We start from the raw sequence: 24,237 nt of genomic DNA on the forward strand, positions 1-24,237 counted from the left end.
CCTATTATTATATACTATAGTTATACAGGCTTGTTGTATATACGAATAAAAATCGTATAATAATAATAATAATAAAAGTCCATTATTGTGTAAGAGCCGTTTTCGTTTTAATTATTTCGCTTTCCGAGTCGTTAAAGCGCGCACGTCGTTTGTGTGAAATAAAAGGAAATATTACAGAAGGGGACGACGACGGTATATATATATATATATATATATATAATGGAAGAGCTGGCAGCGTTTTAAGGGTGGCGGGTGTATACAAAGGCGGGAAGGAGTGTAAAGTTGAAAGTAATTGGGCGACGCCCGGAGCTTTAGACGTCTTCGTCGCGTTTTCTTTTTCTTTTTCTTTTATTTCTTTCTTCTCCTTTTTTCACCTCTTTCCCACCCGTCTTGTATACTATACTTACCCCGCGCGTATCTCGTCGAAAAGGGTCGAATTCAATACACACACACACACACACATTTATAGCTTACGACTTACAAGTGCACGCAACGCAACAACCAACAGAAGGTGTGTGTGTATATACTATATTTTATACGACGACGCTGCAGTCGACCCCTCCGGTGTATTATATACACAACAAAGTTCTTGTGTTCATATCTCGAAAGTTTCTCCCCTCTCTCTCTCTCAATCTCGCCTGCATTTGCCGTACGGCCACCGGGACTGTATCTATATAAAGCGTATACATTCGCGCTTTCCCATAATTTATCTAATAAACGACTTTTGCCCAATCGAGGGCGTGCAGCAATAACTAAAGTCTAAAGGGAGAAGCTGAACAAAAAATTAATACACCGCACGTGTAGCGAATCGATCCAAACCATTATATTTACGCACGGAAATTAAAAACGCCGACTATTTTTTTTTTGTCGGGTGCGCTAACAAAAATTTGTCATCGTTCGTGCTTTATGACTTATGAATATATATATATATATATACGTACACAAGAGATATATGCCCGAGGGTAAATATAATCATTCGAATACGACCGAAAAAAAGCGGATACGCTATACGCTGCCAAAGGCGACAATTGAATAATACAATAAAGCCCTTTGAATCATTTTGTATACGGATGCGTGCCCAGGTCACGTGCTCTTGTAGATAATATTATTATATTAAAAGTTCAACCGTTAATACTTCTTTGTCCTGTTAGAGCGGAAAGTTTTTCTCGATGTATTACAAATTATACATACCTAAAATTATACCGCGAGAATACTTGAAGGCATGATAATTTATATAATTTTACTGTCTTATAAAAAAAATGTCAATTTTTAATTTTCTTTCAAATTAAGTACTTAAATAAATTATAAAACTGAAGTTAACTCGAACATGAAACTAAATGGATTCAGATGAAAATCTCAAACAATTTTGTTTTACTCATTTAAAACCGATTTGCAAATTATATAAATCCCGAAATAAAATTTCTCCAAAAACCCATTTATGGACCGCTATAACATATTATTATACACACACATTTAACACTATTGATTGCAGTTGTCATCGCCGACGACGTTTTGTCGAGGGGTCATGCTTAGGAGGGAGGGAGTGATCGAGGGCTGGAGGAGCTGATGAGCACAAGTACAGCGTGCGTGGAGGCAATAGGATTTTCGTGGGCGTCGGTTTATGATATAATGACGGCTGCGGCGGCGAGGAGGGTGCCACTTTAGCCGCGGGTCATTATAATACACATGAAGGGGACGACGGTTGGGGCCGTCGACGTTGTGAACATTACACGTGTCTCGGCGGTGGCGATGATCCTCCCGTGGGGCGTCATGTACGGCTTTATTTAACGGTATATATATACATACACGTCATATAACATTATGCTACACCGGCCGTTTACGCTGTACTCACTCTATCGTTAGAGGGTTGGTTGGTTTTTTTTTTCTACGAAATCTGTAGTACGTCCGCTTTCATTTAATACTTTTTATTATCATAATAACGTACATAAGAGGTCGATTGGATTGTCAGAAATCATAATGACGTCGTATTAACGATTTTGTATACTATAAAATGAGGAGTGTACTTTAACGAAAATTATCAATAACACTTCCGACCGGTTTGCAAAAACGCGCTCTTTAATCAATCTAAACGTGTATTATAATAATGATAAAAATAATAATTTATTGTTTGTGTACACAATTAGCCAGTTCCAGATATTATTATTGTGTGCAGTTTTGTCGTTCCGCGGGCGTTTATATGTATAATATATTATTATGTATATATATATATGTACAGTGTGGTGTAGTGTTAATATTATATTGTGTATTATTTGCTTAGCCGATAACTATAATACTATTATGTGTTATTCCGCCGCGCGGCGGCCGCATGTTTGTTGTTTGTATTGTGTAAACGAATCGACGCGACTTCATATAGGTATTATAATATAGGTACACATGTATGTATATATACATTATTTCGAATACCGCAAAGACAAAGCGGGTTATATATAATATGCATGGATCGATATCAAAACGATTTATACACGAGTCGGTGTTGTTTTTATTTTACATGTAGTCCAAATCGTCTCGAGTTTCCATTTTGTATATTTTTATTTTATGTACATTAGTATGATAATAATATACTATGTTGTTGCCAATGCTGTTGTTGGCTGTTGCGGTACACGGCGGGAAAATTCGCGTGTGTTCATCAACATCATCATCGTTTTTTTTATTGAATGGCTTTACCTTCGTTATGGCACGACGGGCCGTATTATTATGCGAAGATACCATTATCGCTGTAGCGTGAAGCGATGGAAAAAATTTTTTTATACATATATATATATAATATAAATAAATAAAAACGTAAAATCAAACAAGAGTCCAAGGCTCCTCTATTTAAACGGGCGGGTGATGAATATTGTTATTATTATTTATTATTGTCATCGTTGACTTCGAATAATAAGCCGACCGCCAGCGGTGGTGGTTCACATTAAAGCTAGTGATTGGTTTTTGTTGTTATTGATATTATAATATAATAATATATTATTATGGAATAATTTTTATCAAACGGCTACCGACCGGCGCTCTTAATATACTTTGTACGCTTTTTGTGTACGATAATTTATTTATAAAAAATAAAAAAGAATAATAATATTATTATTGTTGTTGTAGTTGTTATTGTTGTTTATCGACATTTGAAACAAAACGAGGTATGTCACACTCGCGGTTGAGGCATGCACACACACACACGCACGCACAAATACGGCAGATAGATAAAAGATAATCCAATTGTATGTGTGTCGCGGACCGGGGTATTATAAAAAAAAAAAAGGTTGGAACGCTCGATCAAAAAAAAAAAAAAAAAAAACAGGTAGAAATGTTTTTTTTTTGTTATTTTTGCCGTTGCCCTCCGCAGCTTTGTCGTGGTGGTGGAAAAAAAAAACATTTTTCCTTTTAAATTTTTAATATCGCCCGGGATCCGAGTGCTCCACGTGGAGCCGGCCGGTTGCTACGCGACCACTGCGCGGTAGACGGGCCGCGATTGGTCGGCACCGCGTTACCATTGGACGGCGGCTCATTGGCGGCGGGCGAGCGCATTGGCCGCGGCGCCGGTATGCTCCACGTGGACCGACGGCTGGCGAACGTGAAAAAAAAAAAATACCGTACGGGCCCGTTTGCGTGTTGGGGTTTTGCTCGGAGGCCGGCGGAGCGATACTGGTAATCAGAAGGGACCAAACAGCCGATGCGGTCGCGGGGGGGAAGGGGGGAGGGAGGGTAGACGGCTCGAATGCGGCTGCCATATTTGTGCAAACTACCGGAGAGAGCTTTGCGCGCGCGAAGGGGAACGATGAAATCAGTGGAGCGACGGCGGGACGGGGAGTACAGGGCGAGCGGAACTCGTGCACGGCGGCGGTGGTGTCAAGGGGGAACTTTTCACAAACCCTTCTTTATCCGCCGCGCCGGGAAAGGCGTAGGAAGCTCGGCGGGGCGGGAGAGGGACGGAAAAAAAAAAGAATAAAATTGAAGAGACCTTTTGTGTTATTGGAAAAAGAAGCAAGAGGGTTTTCGCTCTAGTGTAAAGAGTGGGCGGCCATTTTGTGAAAAGGTCTTTTTTTTTTTTCAATGTTCCTCGGCCCCTCTGTATACACACACACGCAGCGTGTACACGTCTTCCATGGGTTTAGGTTCGATTTTTTCTGGACCCCTGCGCAACTCAACCCTCCGCCACGGTCACACCTCTCTCCGGCCGTCCGCCGCCACGCTGTTCGGGCGATCGTTTTGTTTACTACCGGTCGGACGGGCGGGCGACGGGGAGAGAACCATCAGCCTTGTGTGTGTGTGTGTATGTGTGCACGAGAGTGCGCGCGGGGTGAAGAGGCGGCGGGGCGTTCGTGTTCACACACCGGCTCAGTCGACGACTCCTCTTCAGTGCTCTGTTGGTCTTCGTCGTTTCGTTACGCGGCCCAGTACGTTACTTGCGCGCATTATTATTATTATTATTACACATTTTTCATTTCTACGTTTAGCGTGTCCGTGTGTTTTCGTTGCGAGTGCCTTCGTGTTTGTGTTTTATATTATTTTAACGACGACGTGTCCCGAGTGCTCGATTACAGTTTTGTGCGCGCCTGTGTTTCGAAATATATAATCGTTCGAAAAATTGTTTTTTTTCTTTTTGTTCACAAAAACGTGGTCGCAAGTCGTTCGAACACGCGGACCGAGTTCGGGAATCACGCCGGTCGATAATAATAAGTAATATACGTGTGTGTATATACTCGTACATATAAATATATATATATATATATATATTTATATATTTATTGTTATCAGATATTTAAACGTCGTCCGTTCGAAAAACCGAGTGACGTTTTGATTTCGCGGCCATGAGCTGCTAACGTAACATGTACGCCGCAGCTACGATGAACGCAGCAGCTGTAGCGGCCGCTGCCCGGCACCCGGTAAGTGTTAACGGTTTTCTTTTGTAGTAAACCTTAAGGTTTCAATTACTATGAATTTATACCATAATTATATTATATACATACTTCACGGTTGAAAAAAAATGTATCGACAAGCGAGTGCGCCGCGAGAGAACCTTTGAACTATTGGCACATTTCCACGGCTATTTAGATAACGGACGTTTTACAATATTATTATTACACCGCGCGTTTGTGTGTGTGCGCGTTCGTCAACAGCGTATTCCAACCATCGTGTAGTGTGTGTGTGTATACCGAGTGTGCGTGTGTGCGCGCCATCGCCCAGAGCAATGAGTATTTTTTTCCCTTCTTTAAATCGGTTTTCTAACGGCCGATCGGTTCGTGGTTTTGGGCACCACTGCCCTCGTGCCGGACCGCCCGCTAACCCTGTACGCGTCGTCTAGGGCGAGCAGTGAGTGGAGGGAGTGAAGGACCCCACACCGGTTTCTCGTGCGAACCCGGCGCGCACACAATGGGTACCCCCCGGAGGTGCATAGGTTGAATTTGTAATAAAAACTTGTCTACGGCGGCGGCGGCGGCCGAGTACAACAATAATGACGACACTCCGTGTACCACCATAAAAATATATTAATGATATAAACCCGGATTTGTGTTTGTGTGTGTTGTGTAAAATCTGAAATAACACTAAATTGGTTAAAAAAAAGAAATAATAAGGCTAGAGTATAATTGACATATTTTGTTATAATAAAAAGTGTTGTGTGTACTTAACGACGCGGGGTCGTATATTATTTTTAAATCTGGCGGCACTCGACGTGCCCGTCGTCGATTTTGTACGCCTGCAGAAGTGTTTGCGAGGGTCTGAGCGACGAGTAAGAGGAGGAGGAGAGGTTAAACGACAAGGCGCTTTATATAATCTCTGTGTGCGTTTTCGTCGAGCCGTCGTTTGCTTTGGCTCTCGGGGGCCGACCCGCCGCTAATTATAGTCATGACAACTCGACACATACAACGACTGTGTGTGTGTGTCGTTCATCTTTACGGGAGCGACCGCGTGGTGTGAGGTCAAAATGACGTAGTTTTGAAAAATGTTTACACACGGACGCGTTTCGAAAATTTACCGGTTTTTTTTATGTATTATAATTTTTTTTATTTCGAACGCACGTATTGCCTGACGCTGAGTTGGCGGTGTGGATAAGCGGTCGTGTGCGTGGAAGGGAGAAGACGCCGGTAGTCGTTTTCGTCGCTGAGTAGGTACATAATATATATATTATTATGTGCACTGTGTATATTATAATAGATAATATCGACGGTTGTGTGTATACGTTGTCCGGGCGCGGCCTCCTCTTCATTAACGACACACAATCGCGTGGCCTCGCCATAATTAATTCGCCGCCACCGCCGACGTTTAGACACGATTTCGGCCGACACACCATCAAAGTATACTACCCGGCCGTCGAGTGCACTTGTCCGAGTGAATGACACTTTAAGTACGAGGCAAAAAAAAAAAACCAATTAAAACTTTTCAATACACCAAACGTTTTCGAGGTCCACAGACTTGAGAGATTAAGTGGGTGTGTGTTGCTCAACTTTTTTTTGTGTTTATATTTTAACGTGTTGTGACACCGTAGTCTGTTACATTGTTATCATAGCGTGACTTTTTTATAATAATATATATATCAACATGAATTACAATCGTGTACGATAGGTGGTTAACAAAAAAAGAAAAAAGTAGTATCATCCAATGTGAAAATCCGTCGGGAAAACGTTTGGTCCCCGGCAACAAATGAACGAACCTACTATATAGGTGTATTTATATAAAATAAACTACGTTTATTTTCATTGCAGTGGCGGCGGCGGAGGAGGCGGTTACGGGTTGTGAACTTTTACACAGCTAATTATACCGTGGATCCGTTTCGATCCATTGGTCTGAAGACCGTGACAAAGTCGCGTCCGTTCCCGTTGTGCCGTCGCCTTAGCTATTTTTTTATATATATATATATATATATATATATATATATATTATACATTTCTAGCTCTTTTTATTTTTTTAAATTCATTATCGAAATTAACGATTATTTCATAGAGTGTACCACGCCGTCGTTTGTATTTCCCCTACTTCGGCCTCCGTCTGTCGATAATGAGGTTCATCATAATGATAACCCGACTTCTCGACGGCCAATTCTCACGGTATAATTTATCGTAGGAGAAAGGTTTTTTCTCCTTGCCGTTGACCGAGAACGGAGGTGAGGAGGGACTGTCACGGTTCGCGAGCGAAAAGCAAAGAGCGTACAGTCCCGGCCTGGTTATCTCTCGGCGGCGACACAACAGCCCTCCCCTTACGACCGTCGTCAATCCCGAACGGCTACTGCCGGTGCACGCCTGTAGGTTTAAGCCGTCCGTTGGCGTTTCGTATCAAATCGCCGGGTTCGATCACACAGCGGAATAAATCAATCGTAAATCCTCTCTGGACGCATTGGTTGGTACGACTCCGTGCATATCCTGCCCGCGTGCGCCGCACCCTCCGTGGTCGTGTGTGACCCTCCTGTCTATATGTTCTGGTACCGCATAACATTATAATAATATTATAATGTACTATGGGACGCGCGCTTGCAGTAGTGTTGTCGTTATAACACGACTTATACACGCACTCCGGGGGAGGAAGAGTAGTAAGGAGAAGGGGGTTCCTAGTCTTTAAACGCCCCCTCCTCATCGCCCACACACACACACACAAACTATATCTGCACCTTGTATCGTCACGCATCAGTGTTGCGCGTTCGTCACGCGAACAGCTCGGAATTTTTTACGCTTGTATATACAATAAATTGTGTACCGCCTCGCGCAGATATATTATCTGTCCGGGATATCTCCAATTATTTCCCTATGTAACCGCGCGTAAAGGCAGCCGCCGCCGTGAAATCCAGCTTGTCGCGTTTTTATGGAGATTTCCACGGCAGACGACCCGTTGCAAACCGTTGTTGTTATATATTTCTATATAACAACGTTGTGTTTTATGTGTGTGTGTATACACCCGCAGACCACACACTCTAACGGCGACCATACATCCAATTCCGCCGGCGTTATTCTCGGGTTGTTTTCGTTTTCCGGTAAAAAAAAAAAAAAATTAAACATAATACCGAACCTGCACCCCTCTACGACAGGGTCTCCGCCTTGAGAAGGATTACAAAAAAAAAAAAAAATTCTATAATCTTTTGAGGTTGTGTAAACATGCGGAACGTCGAACGAGGGTGCGCGGAAGGGGGAAACGCATAATACTCTTTGTATAACAAACGGCTGCGAAAAAATGAAACCTTTGTGCGTTGGTCTTTTCTTTTCGTCCCTCCCTCCGTACCTTGCTCACCTGCCCGTCGACTTGAAAATAATAATAATAATACCTCGAAGGAATGCTCTAACGGGGGGGGGGGGCGGATTAGTAGGTCGTTGTATTTTTATTACTATTTTTTTTTTCGGTGGGGTATCATTAAGTCACGTCGTCCCCTTTTCGTTATTATATCATCCCGTCGGCGTTTACGATAATTATTATATACCCCGGACGTTTAAGTGTGTATTAGGTGGTACTACTCGAGGCGCACGCATAATGTAACCGGCCTGTTATAACTAGGTTTTTTTTTATTCGTTTCTTAATGACCACAACCGCGATTCTATACGTCTTCGTAATGCCGCCACCGCCATAATAATAATAATAATGTAATATGTGTAATGGTAAACGCGCGACCGACTCGTGTTTCACGTTATCAGATGCCCATAGGTGTAGTGTTTGGCGTCGCCAAATACCGGTATGAGTGTGTAAGAGAGATGGTCGGTAATAGGCAACTAAATATACACGGGCGCGTTTCACGTCCGATAAATAATAATAACAGAAAAATATATTTATATACTTATTATTACTATCCATTCCACACGCAAACTCAACGACGTCCATGGTATTAAAGTAAAAAAAAAAAACAGAGAGAATATTTTATAGGTGTGCCCCGCAGACTGCCGGCCAAACCGGTCCGGTAGTATGTGTTTATATAATATTATATACATATATAACCACTGCGGGATAGTAATAATAATAATTATTATTATTATGGAGAGAAAAAAACATACGGCCGGTCGACGGCCTTCGGGCTAAGCGGCTTCTGTGCGTGTGCGTTAAAGAACACTTGTTTTTATTTCCCCTTCTCCCCTATCCCTCCCCCACCATTACCTTAGAAGTTTCCTGAGCATACTTAAGGAGTCATTTTCGGTCGATTGCTTCCTCCGTGTGTTTTGCGACTCGTAACGACGTTTAAACAACGTTGTTATATGTGTTTAGCGTTGATTGGTAAATCTAATTTTTTTTTGTCAAAACCCGTGTGGGATTACATTTATCACATGCTTGAAATTTCTCTAAAAAAAAGTATTGATCATATTCATACGACAAATATTCAATAAAATAATGCTCCCTGCGATTACTATGACATCGCAGATAACATACAAGGGCACATTTCACCGTTAGTTTTCAAAAATTACTCCTTTGAAGCTTGAATAATAGTGAAATAATTGCAGTACGATTTTAAACCAAAACAGTGTACCTTAAAATATCACATTAATCCAAAAAAACGAGTAGAAATTACAGTGTCTGGTTTGCGTAAATTAAAATGAAAACTTTATGGTATTTCCGTACCATTTAAATATTATAGGAGTCGTAATCCAAGCGAATTCGTTTATGTTGATATAAATATTATAGTAAAATTTGAGAGAAAACCAGCTGATGGAGCCATAAAACACGAAGTAGTCGTTTTAGGGACCTTTGTAAAAATATAATGTTATAAAACTGTCGTTAAACCAATTTTTATTCGGAATTGTGATTTTTTTATAGGTTTCCCATTCTCTCTCCCGGCTCCCCTCTTAATACTTACAGTTTTCTCTGTCCAGAACATTATACACACACAAACTCATAAACATTTAAAACTACTCTCTTCGTCTCGAGACCCCTTTTGCTGGAAACGAGTCTTGATAATATTATACCTACCTACTTGGGTGCTATATATTTATATATATATATTATACTACTTCCTCCCTCTTGTTTTACAATTAATGTTAACTACTTGGTAAGTACCTACTACAGCGGCGCACGTCTACAACATGGCGTTTTCCCTCGTCAAGACTATTAAAAAAAAAAAAAAAATATATATATATATATACCTAACATATATAAATGTACTAAATTACTAAATAACAGCACCTCTTACTTATACTATTATAACAATAATGAACGTTGTTGTACCCGCTGGTGTCCGTCGGCGATGGATTTCGTGACTGAGCGGACCATCTAGTGCCGCGGTCATTGCACGTGTACTACAATAATGGTCTTGGACACGATGATGTAGAGGGGAGGGTATGAGGGTGGGGGTAGGGAGGGAGGAGAGAGGTAGGAGGATTTTCTTTGCGGCTGCCGCAGACGTGCGGGTCGCGGCAAAGAAGCGCACTGCCTGTTGCGGTTTGTGAGTATGGTCTCCTTCCCTCTTGTCCTCCTCTCACCAGCGGTGTTGTGCCGAGGGCAGTTTAAAGTGGCAATTAGCGCCTCGACGACCGTTTATACACTCCCAAATCGGATTGTGTGTGGGACGACCGCCTTCACAATTGTTTTTAGAATATAATATGGTCGATACGCACAATAATATGTAATTATTATTGTTATGTCGGCCCCGAAAGTAGATGTAACGTCGGGGATAGACGAAATAATAGTCCCGCATGGTAAAATGTATATTTAGCGTTGTCCAAGTAAATATAGCATTAGTGGGTCCACCACTTGTATACTAAATGTTAATTCATTACGCTGTTCGGAAGTCGCTTACAAAAGACACCGGCCAATGTGATAACCTTTTTACACAAAAAAACAATTACCTACTTAATAAAAAAATATAGCAGACTTTTTAACCCATGAAAGATAACACTATTGACAACGTGTGTCGAATATAAATACATATATTTTTTTATTCGTTTTTAAATACCGATAAAAGTGTTAATATTATGTTTGATTTTTTTTTTTGCACGTTAAACGTTGACTGTAGAATTGACTAAAGTGCGTTTGCGTTATGTTCAGCGCACGCTAACAGACAATGATTTACTATTATACCAGGCTCTCTTAACTAGCGAAAACGTGTAACGACTCTGAATAATGTGTGTAGTGTTGTTACGCGCCGTCTGTGCCGGAGTAATGATAATTGATAAATTAATGGCGCTGTTGTTGCGCAAACGTGTAAAATTAGCGAATCAGTTGTAATTATATTGTTTAAGAAACGTGTTCAGTTCGACTACACGGCTGGTCGTATTATAATTACGTGTGTTAAACGGTTGCAAGTTGCGCACTTGCATACAATCCACCGGGCTCGAATACTTGAGTTGGCTCTGCAACTTTTGATTTCATTTTGAAACGTTCTTCCCGCACTGGTTTTTTTTGCCCGGGCCATCGGCTGACAGTATAATCTAAATAATGTATACCACTGCTTATTATTGTTATTATTATATATTTTATGTTTGGACGTTTCGTCACAGGCTGCTGCCGAACTGTAAAAGTGATTTCACAACGTCAAAAGCGACGACGACGACGTTACGCTGCGCCGACTAGTGTCAATAATTGTACTTTGTCACAATTCGAAAACGCTTAAAGTCTAATAGTAATCCGACGGCATAATAATAATAGTATGAATAATATCACACGCCGCATACACACATTTCACACTCCAGCACAGGCGGTAGCCCTGTACATAATATATGTATACAATCAGAACCGATGATATGAATACATTATTATCATGTGTAATGGCCGGCGACAGATATCTTTATTGAACACATTATAGCCGCCAGCACGCGTTCCAGACAGGTCGTCCCACATATTATATAACATTTATAATCAATTTGACGGTCAACGTCTGCCTCCCCTCGTCCTCCTCCCCTTCGTGTCCGGTAGGTACATTATACAGCATTTATGACGGACAGCCCGACCGTATACAAAGTGTATTCATCGACCTGACACCTTTTAAAGTCCGTGTAATTTTGGAATTTAAAGAGTTATTGTTGTACACAATATAATATGTAAAAAGAAAGAGAAAAAAACAATTATGTAAACTTTGTGTCGCGCGACATGAAGTCTGCGAACCGTCGTCCAACATATACATATATATATATATATAATATGGACATTATTATTATTCTAAAAATAAGTATTATCCGCCGAGATATAATATATACACGCAATGGCCTGTCGCAAACGGTTTTTTGTAACGGTTATCGTAACAAAAAATTTTGTGACATTCCGTCGGTTAACTAACAATCATCGATCGGCTCGCCGGCCAGAACGAACGATTTACGGTTTTCGACGTTTTTTTTTCCTTTTGCCTTTGCCGCAATAGCATACATGCACATAATAATATATGCTAAATAATTAACATTAACGCGTCAAGCGTGTTTTGACATATAATAGTATAATAATTGTTATAATTATCGACTGCTTAAGCCGCGTTGCTAATAGCTCTCGACGGACCCGCGAAGTTTCGCAATACAAAAAAAAAAAAATAGATATAAATTAACAGTTTTTAAACGCTTGCCCTTCACTGATTACAATTCCTGGTTAATTTTTCTTAGTTTGTTTGCTTATTATACAAACGCAAACAAACTTTGTATCGATGACATAGTGCATAGAAGCGTAAGTGCCCTTTTGTTAGTTTTGTTAATTGTACAGATATTTCACGTACCCACACACCATTACATGTAATTAAATATTAGATTGTGTGTGACGTATAATATCAAAAATTATGAATCACTGGCTTCCAATACTTGTGTACAATGTGTAGGATCGATTATCTATTGGCTAATAGACGGTCGATTTTTCTCAAAAATATTCACACATCACATCTGTGCATTATGCCATCGATATGAGCATTAATACAATTTACTGTCGTTTATGGCTTTTTTATTTATTTGCATACGACCGTAACCGTTCTATATTGGCTGTTACTTCAACCCTAATAAAAGCGAAATAGTTTTCAGATGAATAGTATAATATAAAGGTTCCATATTATATATTATACCTATATAACTTTTACACTTAAAATTAATACTCACTGAATGATTTGTATTTCCAACTAGTATATTTTTTTAAAATTTATGGTGCAGTATGGAAATTTGGGAAATTCTTCTAAAGAATTATGTTAAAATATTTAATGTTATAAAATTAAAGATTTAAATTACTATAAGTGGTAAAATATTTTATATAATATTAATCGTTAGGTCCCTTTAAGTATAAGTATGCATTTGTGTTTTGGTATAATTCCATTGAAATCATTTAAATCATACATTTATTAATTATACACAAATTATAATTGTTATTGAACCATAAATTACACATTAGGGTCGATTTAAAAGAATGCAATTATTTATCTATAAGTTGGCTCTTTATTCTACTTATTCTAGATCTTAATATTATGCTAATATTCATAAATCAACATACTTGTTGTATAACCTAGTACAAGTACAAGATTACAGTAGAGGGATCCCTACTTTTCTTATAATTGCTTTTCATCTATTAATACTATTTATTAACTCTCAGTTAGGCACACAAGGTAAAAATGTATCCCAGTAATTTCATATGGGCGTGGGGTACATTTTATACCAGTCGTATATCTGTCTATCGTTTTCACAGTTATGTCTTCATTTTCTTAAGTGGATTTATTAAAGTTTTGAGGTAAAATTAAAATAGAAGTAGATTTAATGAGAATGCCAAAATAGATGTGTGTATTAACAATAAACCTAAATTATCATTAGGAAGGATTATAGAAAATGTAGCTTAGAAGTTGCAGAAAAAATGAGGGTGGATAGATTGAGACAAACGGCAAATCACTATTGTTGTATAGTAATACCTTAGGATCCCCGGAGGTTTTCAAAAACTTGTAAGCTGATTGTCGATAGTGATTTACCCACTGGACTGAGATGATTTGGGGATGTCAAACGAGAATAGGACAAAGAAATAGGTAGCGAAGAGTGAGGATGAAAACTTTAGTACGCGTCTCTCGATTTCTATGTGGCTACTTTGGATTAAGTATTGGCGGTCAGGATCTCTCGGCTCATCATTCCGATTGTCTACTAGTCTACAACGCCGATTCCCGGGTAATGTCTTTGCATTCCCATCTATAGAGGTTGGGTCAGGTTATTCAGAAAGCCGACTGCAGCAATTGCAGTATGGAGCAACTGTCAACGGCCGTGTTAAAAATGATTTTCTATGCGTGTGTTCAACGGTCCGGTGCGAACAACGCGGCGCTGTTGATGACCTTGCAGAGTTTTTTTTTTTTTTGCAAACGTTTTTACACGGTTTTTACACGGCCGATGTGTGCGCGGGGTGAACCTATACAGCATATGCCGTGCCCGGGGTTGCGAAAACCGCTTCACGGGCTATTTGCGCGGTGTGTCGTATTACGTGTCACGTGTTTTTCTTTGTGTGTGTGTGTGTGTGCGATTTTTTTCCCTCTCGCTTGTGACGAATAGGTAGGTATCCGCGAGCGATTATAACCTTAAAGAAAAATAATCTAAGAACGTGTTGGCGGCGGCGGCGGTGTACATGTGAAAAATGATTTTCCGCGGCCACGAGACCTCGGGCCGCCGCCGCCGCCGCCGCCGCTATAGCCGTTTCACAACACCCGTGAAAGGCGCAACACACAAGGAGGTGTGCACCCGAACCGGTCCGCGGTGGTGGAGGAGGCTGTTTTCCCGTGGTGGTGGTTGGCGTGCACCCGCTTTTCCGGCCGCTTTTCCCACCACCGGCTGCATTTACATTTTCATATATAAACTCGGGACAACCGCCAAACTATTATCAATCTTCACTTGTGTGTTTTATTACAATAACGTGCCAAAATGGGTTTCATTACTGCTCCGCTGGTAAGTAAAATAATAATATAACATTTTATTTTATACACTTGCACATGTTTTCAACAAGTATTTATATAATATTGTGTCCGGTCATACCGTTTCGTTGCCGCACTTAAAGTTTTCACCCGGTCAGCGAGAATATCGTACTCTCTTAAAACTTTCGTAATAACAAAGTCATAAGTAATAAAGTCATTTTTCTTTTTTTTGTCGTTACACCGTCGCTGCTACCGCACAGACCGGTGAGCTAAATCGTGGTCTTAAGTGAATATCGACTCGACCGCGAGTACTTTCAGCGTACAGTGTACGTAAACGGTTTTTTCTTGTTTTATTACAGTTTCAATACGTTTTTATTAGTCTGAGCCCGTAAAACTCTCGCTGCCGTATATATTGTCGACCCGCGTGGGTATATAATAATATACAGTACTTCATACCGTCGTGGCCGTGTAAACAGCCTGGTTTCTTTTTCCCGCCTTGGCTTATAATCTGCCCCCTGGGGGGTGGCGAACACATAACTGCGAGCAAAAGGGACGCTCTACGTTGCGGGTCGTAAAGTACACGGGTCTGCGTCGTCCATCGTAAAATAAAAAAAAAATACTTACACGTATAAAAAAAAGCACAAACCGGTCGTAAAATTTTATGGAACATAAGTAGAGTTAGCTTTTTTAATGGTTTTCAAATAATTTGTTCGAGATTTTACGAGTTTTCGGCGGGAGATTTTTATCGGCATCCCGATTTTTCTTTCGTTTGAGTGTAAGAGCGCTAGCCGCCGGTGTTAACCGGCTTACGGGGGCGGCGCTGCAGTGTGTACCGGAAACAATACGATAACAAAAAGAAAAGAAAAGAACAAACCGATTAAAATGTTTTTACAGATAACTATCGCGTGTTTGGTCTGCTATTTAACATCTGACGCGGCAGCCAAATTAGACAATGAAGTAGCAGAAGGGTAAGGGTCGATTGACGTTATTGTTTTTGTTATTATCATCGGTAATCTTTTTATTATACATGATGTATGTTGATTGGGTTTTTTGTAGAGTCATAAAGCACACCCATTACCATACCGGAGACGTTGAACACGCGCATAAACACGACGGAGAGGCACACCACGAGCATCACCACAAGGGTAGCGCTGAACACGCCCATCACCATGGTGGTGAGTTCGGCCATGGACATCACCACGGCGGTGAGTTCGGTCACGGACATCAACATCACGGTAGCGCGGAGCACAAACATCACCACGGCGGTGAGTTCGGACACGGACACAAGCATCACGGTAGCGCCGAGCACAAACATCACCACGGCGGAGAATTCGGCCACGGACATCACCACGGAGGTAAATTCGGACATGGACATCATCACAAGGGAAGCGCCGAGCACGCCCATCATCACGGAGGAGACTTCGGACACGGACATCACCACGGCGGTAAATTCGGGCACGGACATGAACATCACGGAAGCGCCGAACACAAACACGCCCATCACGGTAGTGCGGACCACAAACATCACCACGGAGGAGAGTTCGGCCACGGACATCACCATCACGGTAGCGCCGAGCACAAACATCACCACGGCGGAGAGTTCGGACACGGACACCATCACGGTGGTAAATTCGGTCACGGACACGAACATCACGGAAGCGCCGCACACAAACATCACCACGGTGGAGAATTCGGACACGGACACAAACATCACGGTTCTGCCGAACACAAACATCACCACGGCGGAGATTTCGGACACGGACATCACCACGGCGGCAAATTCGGACACGGACACTCGCACCACGGTAGCGCCGCGCACAAACATCACCACGGCGGAGACTTCGGACACGGACACCATCACGGCGGTGAGTTCGGCCACGGACACGCCCATCACGGTAGCGCCGAACACAAACACGCCCACGGTGGTGAGTTCGGACACGGACATCACCACGGCGGTAAATTCGGTCACGGACATCACCACAAGGGAAGCGCCGAACACGCTCATCACCACGGTGGCAAGTTCGGCCACGGTCACGAACATCACGGAGGCGCCGAACACGCACACAAACACCACGGTAGCGCATCCCACGGACATCACCACGCCGGCCACTCGAAACATCATCATAAGCACACCGTATAAGCCGACGACGATGGTTCCCAAAAACGACGGCGCTCATACTACCGCTACATTTGGCATTGACTCCATTACGGTGAAGGATTTCGGTTTGTTTAATAATTTCCAATTTTCTTCTTCCGCCTTCCTCTTTCTAGTCATTAACATTCTTCCTCTTTCTTTACCATCTACACTCGCAAGAAACTAACTCTTATTTTCATTTTCTGCCTCTTTCGTTCCTACTCTGTATTTATATATATTTATAAATATATATATATACATATTGTATAAACTCTCGTAATGGTACCACCGAGTATCGTGGCCTTTATCGTCCTGTACTACTTATACTTACTATACTCTAATATCATAAAATTGTACATGTGTTCTGTGATAATTTTAAGAGATCGTGGTAATAATATATCATATGTTATGTATTTTTATTTTAAATATTATTATTATTCTTTGTTATTAATTGCTTTGTAATCGGGTTTCTTGATATTATTATCGTTTTATACTGTTTTATATTTGATTTCTCTTATTACTCTACTAGAATTTTAGTCTAATCAAAATTGGCGGTGTAATTTCCGGTTTCTTGTATTTTATTATATGGAAGACATTTTGTATTATATACTTACAAATATATATGTATATTGTAATATTATATTGTTGCAAGTGTCTGGTTTTATTATTATTATTTTTTTTTGTTATTAAAATATTATTTTTGATTACAATATGTCGTTACAATGTTTTTGATCGTTTATCGCTAATCGCCAGCCGAGGCATACGCAATATACAACACAACACGCAATGGTGCAAGCGCAATTTATACCTTATTGTAATAATAGTGGCAAAAGAAAAAAATCGTGTAATTTCCCCCAATAGCAGCCAGCACTAGCCAACTGCGGCAGCGCAGCGGCGGGTAGCTGTGTTTGTGCATTTCACTGCGCCACCATTATATACTATACTATTATCATGATTATGTTATGTATATTGTATAAAGGTATAAATGATTTTTATGTAATCGAGTACGCCGATAAAGGTGACAAAAAAAGGGTTGTTTTTACATATTCACGTACTAGCATCACACTCGACTGTTTAGCTGCTCGCACACAAACACACGGGCTGAGGAACGGCTGCGTGTGCATTGGGCCAGTAATTATTAAAAGAATATTTTACTGTTTAACCGCGTTCCTGTTCAGGTCGGGGTTATTAGACCGTTTAGCCTTGTTTGCTGTCGTCGTCGTGCCGCATTGGCCGCCGCAATAGTTACCCGTGTCGAATGATTATTCCATTTATTATCCTTATTATCATCATTATATTATCGATGTTTTTTTTTATCTCCCTAAAAACACGTAATACTACCTTATGAAATTCATCATGTTATTATCATTATTTGTATCACCACGTCTGACGTCATAGTTATTTATTGTTGTTTTTTTTTTTTCGCAGGGCCCACCGCAACCGGGACAGCCGTTCAAGTTTACCATTGGCGAATCATGCGACAGGATCAAGGAAGAATTCAATTTCCTCCAAGCTCAGTACCACACGTGAGTCTATAAATTCTAATGAATAACGTCGGTTGGACCGATAATTATTATAAACGGGGGTTAAAAAAAAAAAAAAAAAATGATGTACCCGTAGGAACAACATTTATACATTTTCATTTATTGACAATAAATTAGTATAAAAACTATAGTCTTTCTGTAATATTTTTTTTATTTTTTAAGAACTTCCACTTTTCGTGCTAGTTCCCTGCCCTGGGGGGGAGGGTTGCGGGTGTCAAAACCTCGACGATGGGTACAGTATATATGTTGTATATATGATGTATATCACGTTTTCAGCTTGAAAATGGAATGCGAAAAATTGGCCAGCGAGAAAATCGAAATACAAAGGCATTACGTAATGGTGAGTGAGCGTGAAGGTCCCGGACAATTAATTATACATATTGTATAGCATGAACGCGACCGCCTGTATACGCAACGCTTAAGAGCCACTGGCATTAATAATAATAATAATAATAATATTATTATTACTATTATTAGTGCCATTATTATTATTATTATTACCACCACCACCACCACCACTAAGGTTACGATTGCCGCCGACCGTTATAGTAGTATGTACATTGACGAAAAAAACCCTTAATGCGGGGCACGACACGAGCCCTTGCCGAGCCCGTAATGTTATTACTTATTAGTTGTCCCATTCATTCCAAAAGCTGCAAACTCGTATAATTATACACATATTATAACGATCAGTTGTTATCGTTTTATTTGTAATCATAATCATAATAATAATAATAATTAAATAGTAGGTTAAAAAAAAAAAAACATTTATTTTGGCATAAAGCGCCGAGTATTGGTGCGTTAACGTGTTATTTATTTTTGGTTTGCAAATAAAAAAATATAAATAACCATTGTGTGTGGGTGTACACAAATACAATAAAATCCATACTATCGGGCAAATACCAAACATTTGTTTGGCTTAAAGAGCGTTTTTTTCCAACTCTGAAATAACTAGATTTTTATGATCTTAAGATGATTCAAGTAAAAACTGATAATATTAATGCAGATTTTTAGTAATTCCTATTATGACATAACTAGTATACTATAGATACATCCTGTAAATGATTTTAAAGACTATTTAAATCACATCGCTAAATACTAACAACATAACACTATTATTATTATGATTATTATTATCATTGCAAATTACAATAATAATATTCAAATCTCGAGGAAAACAAACATTGTGTGTCTGTGTGTGTGTATTTTAACTCTCATTGTTTGCATTGTGGGTTATTATAATAATATATGCGTGCGTATGTGATTAAAAAGGTATTCGGGTATTCACACAATAATATACATCCCGGGCATCATTTTTTTTTTATGTCTGTATCATTTAATTATTTTTTTTTTTTTTAATATTCATTTTTTTTTCATTTTTACTAACATTGCTTGTTTTTTTTTTTTTGGGTTTGTTTTTGTTTGTCCCTCGCCATCAAAACACAGTACCAAAATGGAAGTCGAAAAAATCGTTCAAGAAAAAACCGAAATGCAAAGGCATTACGTAATGGTGAGTAGGGGAGGCAAAGACGTATGAGTTCACCGGCTTTTTCTTCCTATAATATTATTATTACTGTATCTAATATACATAATAATACACTGTTGTGTATATTGTACATTCTTGTGATTTCGGTTAATTTGTACATTGAGCTTATCAGCTGGCTTTCGCATGACACATGTATATGACTTGTTATCTATCATTCATGGTTAGGTTAATTGTTTGCATGTTTCTGATTGTCAACGGGTTATGACAAATGCCTAAGTGTGTTTATTTAAATCGTTTAACTAAAAATGCGTTGCGTATATATATATATATCAATTGTTTTTTTGCTTAACACGTAGATAACATAAAAAGCAAAGTACTTAAAAATTAAGTGCCGAATAAAAAAAAAAACAACAAAAATATAGCTCAGAGATATTTTTTTATTTGATTTATTGTTTAAACGTCGCTACAGTTCTGTCTGTATATGATTTGTGGTATTATGTTTTTTTTTTAAACCAAAAGTAATTTCAATTGACGTTCAATCCGCCACATGTGTTGTTTACGCACATAAAAACGTGTCTTTAATATACTTTTTTTTATTTGTTAACGAAAATCCGAAATAATAATACAACTCAAGGTGTGTTGTGTGTTTGTATTTGATAGAGTTCATAAACAAAAGTACTCCGAATCAACACAAATTGTTTGCTTTGTTTGTTCAATTGGCAAATTGTAAATTAATAATCTATATTCGTCCGTGTCGATTTGATATATTTAATAAATTAAACAAATACCTTATCGGGTTTGCATCAAAAACAAATATCTTTGAGCTCTTTAAAAAAAAAAAAAAAAATACCGGGTGAACCATTTAACGTAAGGTACTCATTCTATCGTATAATAATTATAATTTTGTACAATTATCTACGCACATTACTCAACCGCCCTCCACCTTCCATCTTAAATTCTAAACTATAATACCTGCGAAAAAAGATAAATATTTGATAGTTATATAATATTCTACAATAACATATGTAAAAATGTTTTCACATAGAAAAACCATAAAATTTCCTTGATTTTCCGAGAAAATTAGTGTGTTACGTTAAATGGATCACCTGTACATCTAAAACGTTATAAAACCTATACAGGGTCTTTAAAATGTATATATTGAAAACTATTGTGGGTGTTTCGAAAAGTGACAATTGTTATTTTACTCATTACTTTAATTATAAATATATTACTTTTTCTCGTTTGTATTTAAATGATAACTTTCGATTTCTTTCGAAGGCCCTGTATAGGCAACATATTGCGGTCAGATAAAATATACTCTATGCGTCTGACATTTAACATATTGTTTTCTATGCATTTTTTACAGTATTACGAGATGTCGTACGGGCTCAACGTGGAAATGCACAAACAGGCAAGTGATTTCAGTAGTTATAAAAATAATGAACACATTTTTTTTTTTTTTCAATTTTCCATTCCCTCGTCATCGCCACTGCTACCGTTAATGTCGACAATAACACATTCCGAAACGTTTTGTCGTCCGTCGCCCTTCTCTCTTTTATCGACGCCCTTATGGCGGCCCGCACACAGCTCTCGTTCGGATTAATTTTTATTTTTGTTATTCAAATCCCGTTACGACCGTGCAAATTTCTGGAAAAGGGTCGTTAAAACCGTCATTCGACCGAATTAATATTGCGTTTTGTACCGCACCACCGTACAAACGGCCGTCGAGGGTGCGACTTGGATTGCAGCAGGCGGCGAAGGGGAGCGAGTAGCTCTTCTTCTTTAGTTCTCTTACCGCGCTGTTGCTACGTTGCACCCTATTATTGTGCCGCAGTTGTAAATTCATTTTGGAAAAGTAATCGCCCGGACCATTTTTCACCCCTCGCTTTGCTTTTTATTATTATTGTTATTCAACACAACGTAATCTTTCCCGACCCCTCCTGGATTTTTTTTCCCCCATTCTATATAACGAGTTCCCGATTAACTCCGCCTCTATTATAATATCCGGATAATAGAAACTAGCCCCCCCCCCCCCCCCGAAAAAATCCCTCTTCAGGTCCTGCATAATCCTAAATACGGTTATATATTAATAATATGTGTGTGTGTGTGTGTATACTGTATAATATACGAATTTGTAAAATAGGGGAGACAGTGATTTCTCAACGACGAATCGAGTAATTGATTGTGTACGAGGATAACGGTTTTGAGTTTGACCGTGACTGCGTTTATTGCGCTTGGTTACGTTGTATCTCTTCTGTGTGTATAAAATAATAAAATGCAAAGGCTGTGTGAAACAGAAACAATACGACGAAAGGCAGTGCATATCAGACATTACCAATATTGTATAGAGTATAGTTATAAACGTTGGGCGCATGCATACTAAACTATGCGGTAAGACTGATCGGGTTGATGGACTCGTACCCAAATTTGATAACCAAAACACGACGTCGAACACCGACCTATATACCTAGAACTGTTAACGCTGATGTCATTTGAGACGTGCATGAGAACGCGTAATAAATAAATAAAAAATGTATAAAGCCAAGTGAAAGAATATGTGAAAAAAAGCTGTACACGTTAGCTCTTGTGCGTGTGTGTAAACCCTAGAGAGACCGACCGAGCTTATATATATATATATATAACGGGATATAGTTCTCTGGCTATTAAAACTCGGGGAGTTGGCACATATTACAAGGGTCGTTGGCGAACGAACGCACACGAGGATGGGTAAGGAGAGGAGCAGGAGTCGGCTGCGTCCCACTTGTGTCGAGTGGCAAAGCCCGAAGGAAAACATTATACCCGCGAAACACTCGAGCCTTGACGGTTTATCCACCCTCTCTTTCTCTTTTCATCCCTATTTATTTCCCAGTCATTCGACCGGGCGACAGAGGAAAGAGGGTGATAACACCGACACTCTCAGGTTTTTAACTCCCGGCCTATACAGCCCCTCGTGTAAACGACTGCGACGACTTTAAAGGGTGGCGTGTTCCTCGACAAAAAATAAGTATTATAAATAAAAAAACGGTTGTTAAGCCGTCTCTAATTATTTTTGCTCGTGTATAATATAATATACACGTTAAACGACAGCAGTGGTGACAACGACGAGGGCTTACTACATTCATACAAATATTAAATATATTATACGAATACCGTGTGCCAAGAGAATCGCATTAACATAATACATTATTTTTCTTTCTACAGACGGAGATAGCCAAACGTTTAAATGCCATTATCGCCCAGATAATGCCTTTCCTATCGCAAGAGGTGAGCATAATAAATGTTACACAATTGAATACGATCCGTGCAATATATTCTGGCGCATCCCAACCTATATCGTTAATGTTTTTGTTACAGCACCAACAGCAAGTGGCCACCGCGGTGGAAAGAGCGAAACAGGTGACCATGACCGAACTCAACGCCATCATTGGGGTAAGAATATTATAATAGCAACACTTATAGTAATAATAATAACTATTATTATTATACACGGTTATATATTGATAGTTTTTCTAAAATATTATTTTTGTATTACACTTTTATAAGTTTAATTAAAATTACAAAAAAACATCGCTATCTCTCTCCGAATGCAATTAAGACATTGTGGCCGGTGCGTTGTGAAATACCTTAGTAATATATTATACTATTATTAGAAAACGATGTACAAGCTATCTGAACGCGGGCCACAGTCGGTTTATAAGGGAATGCGGTTTTTACTTTCTTCACCCGCCTCTCGAAGTTAAGGCCATTCCGTGGTAGGGGAGAAGGAGTCGGAAATCGCACAGGATCCCATGTAGTCTGGTCACGTTTGTGTCGGAAGTTCGGCGTCGTCGTCGTCGTCATGTTGTATATAGCGTAACGCACGTTGAATATTGTATGAGCCTATTTGGGAGAAAGAGAGTATGGTTGCCAGGGAATTGTGTATATACCACCAGCTAACCTTATATAACAGCTAGTCGCGAGGGGAGGACTCGGTGGCGAGCGTCGTATAACGAGCTTGAACAATATTGTTCTCCTCCTCACGATCGTGTTCTGCGCCGTTATACTTACCGCACGTCTTCGCACAGGCCCCAGTTTGTGTATACAAATACATGACACGTTAATATAAATAATATAATGATAATCAGCTGCCCCGAGTCAATATCAGAGTTTGCGTGGATAGAAATTTAAAAAAACTACTGGGTGAAATCGTTTTTTTTACCCGGGAAAATATACCCAGTAAATTATAGTGAATTTGTATAGATAATTTATAGTATATACTATTAGTATGTATACTTATTGGGGGTTATGTTAATATACTTCACGATCAAGGTTATTAATATAT

General features: G+C 39.5%; 2 protein-coding genes across 5 annotated transcripts in view; both read left to right on the forward strand.

Moving 5' to 3' along the window:
- Positions 1-4,361: 4,361 nt before the first annotated feature.
- The window catches only part of LOC126836204 (transducin-like enhancer protein 4), a 36,254-nt gene continuing 16,378 nt past the window's right edge, over positions 4,362-24,237 (forward strand). Inside the window, exons 1-7 of one of the 4 annotated variants that reach the window (XM_050569422.1) lie at positions 4,362-4,700; positions 4,768-4,895; positions 18,315-18,412; positions 19,877-19,940; positions 21,283-21,327; positions 23,118-23,180; positions 23,271-23,345. In XM_050569422.1, the coding sequence (XP_050425379.1) occupies positions 4,839-4,895; positions 18,315-18,412; positions 19,877-19,940; positions 21,283-21,327; positions 23,118-23,180; positions 23,271-23,345 (402 nt within the window). In that variant the 5' untranslated portion in view covers positions 4,362-4,700; positions 4,768-4,838. Of the gene's footprint in view, positions 4,896-18,314; positions 18,413-18,706; positions 18,771-19,876; positions 19,941-21,282; positions 21,328-23,117; positions 23,181-23,270; positions 23,346-24,237 lie in introns of those variants that run through there. The other 3 variants (XM_050569413.1, XM_050569404.1, XM_050569429.1) reach the window with 3 other exon arrangements.
- On the forward strand, positions 14,681-17,016 carry LOC126836222 (histidine-rich glycoprotein-like). Its single transcript, XM_050569443.1, has 3 exons — positions 14,681-14,786; positions 15,647-15,720; positions 15,809-17,016. Exons 1-3 carry the CDS (start codon positions 14,763-14,765, stop codon positions 16,890-16,892), a joined length of 1,182 nt encoding a protein of 393 aa, XP_050425400.1. The 5' UTR covers positions 14,681-14,762; the 3' UTR covers positions 16,893-17,016.

Source organism: Adelges cooleyi, unplaced genomic scaffold, assembly GCF_023614345.1.
Source record: "Adelges cooleyi isolate 19-005CV unplaced genomic scaffold, UGA_ACOO_1.1 ACOO_flye_CR_arks_rails_tigmint_CR_PRNA_1, whole genome shotgun sequence".
In the NCBI taxonomy this organism is placed as follows: Eukaryota; Metazoa; Arthropoda; class Insecta; order Hemiptera; family Adelgidae; genus Adelges; species Adelges cooleyi.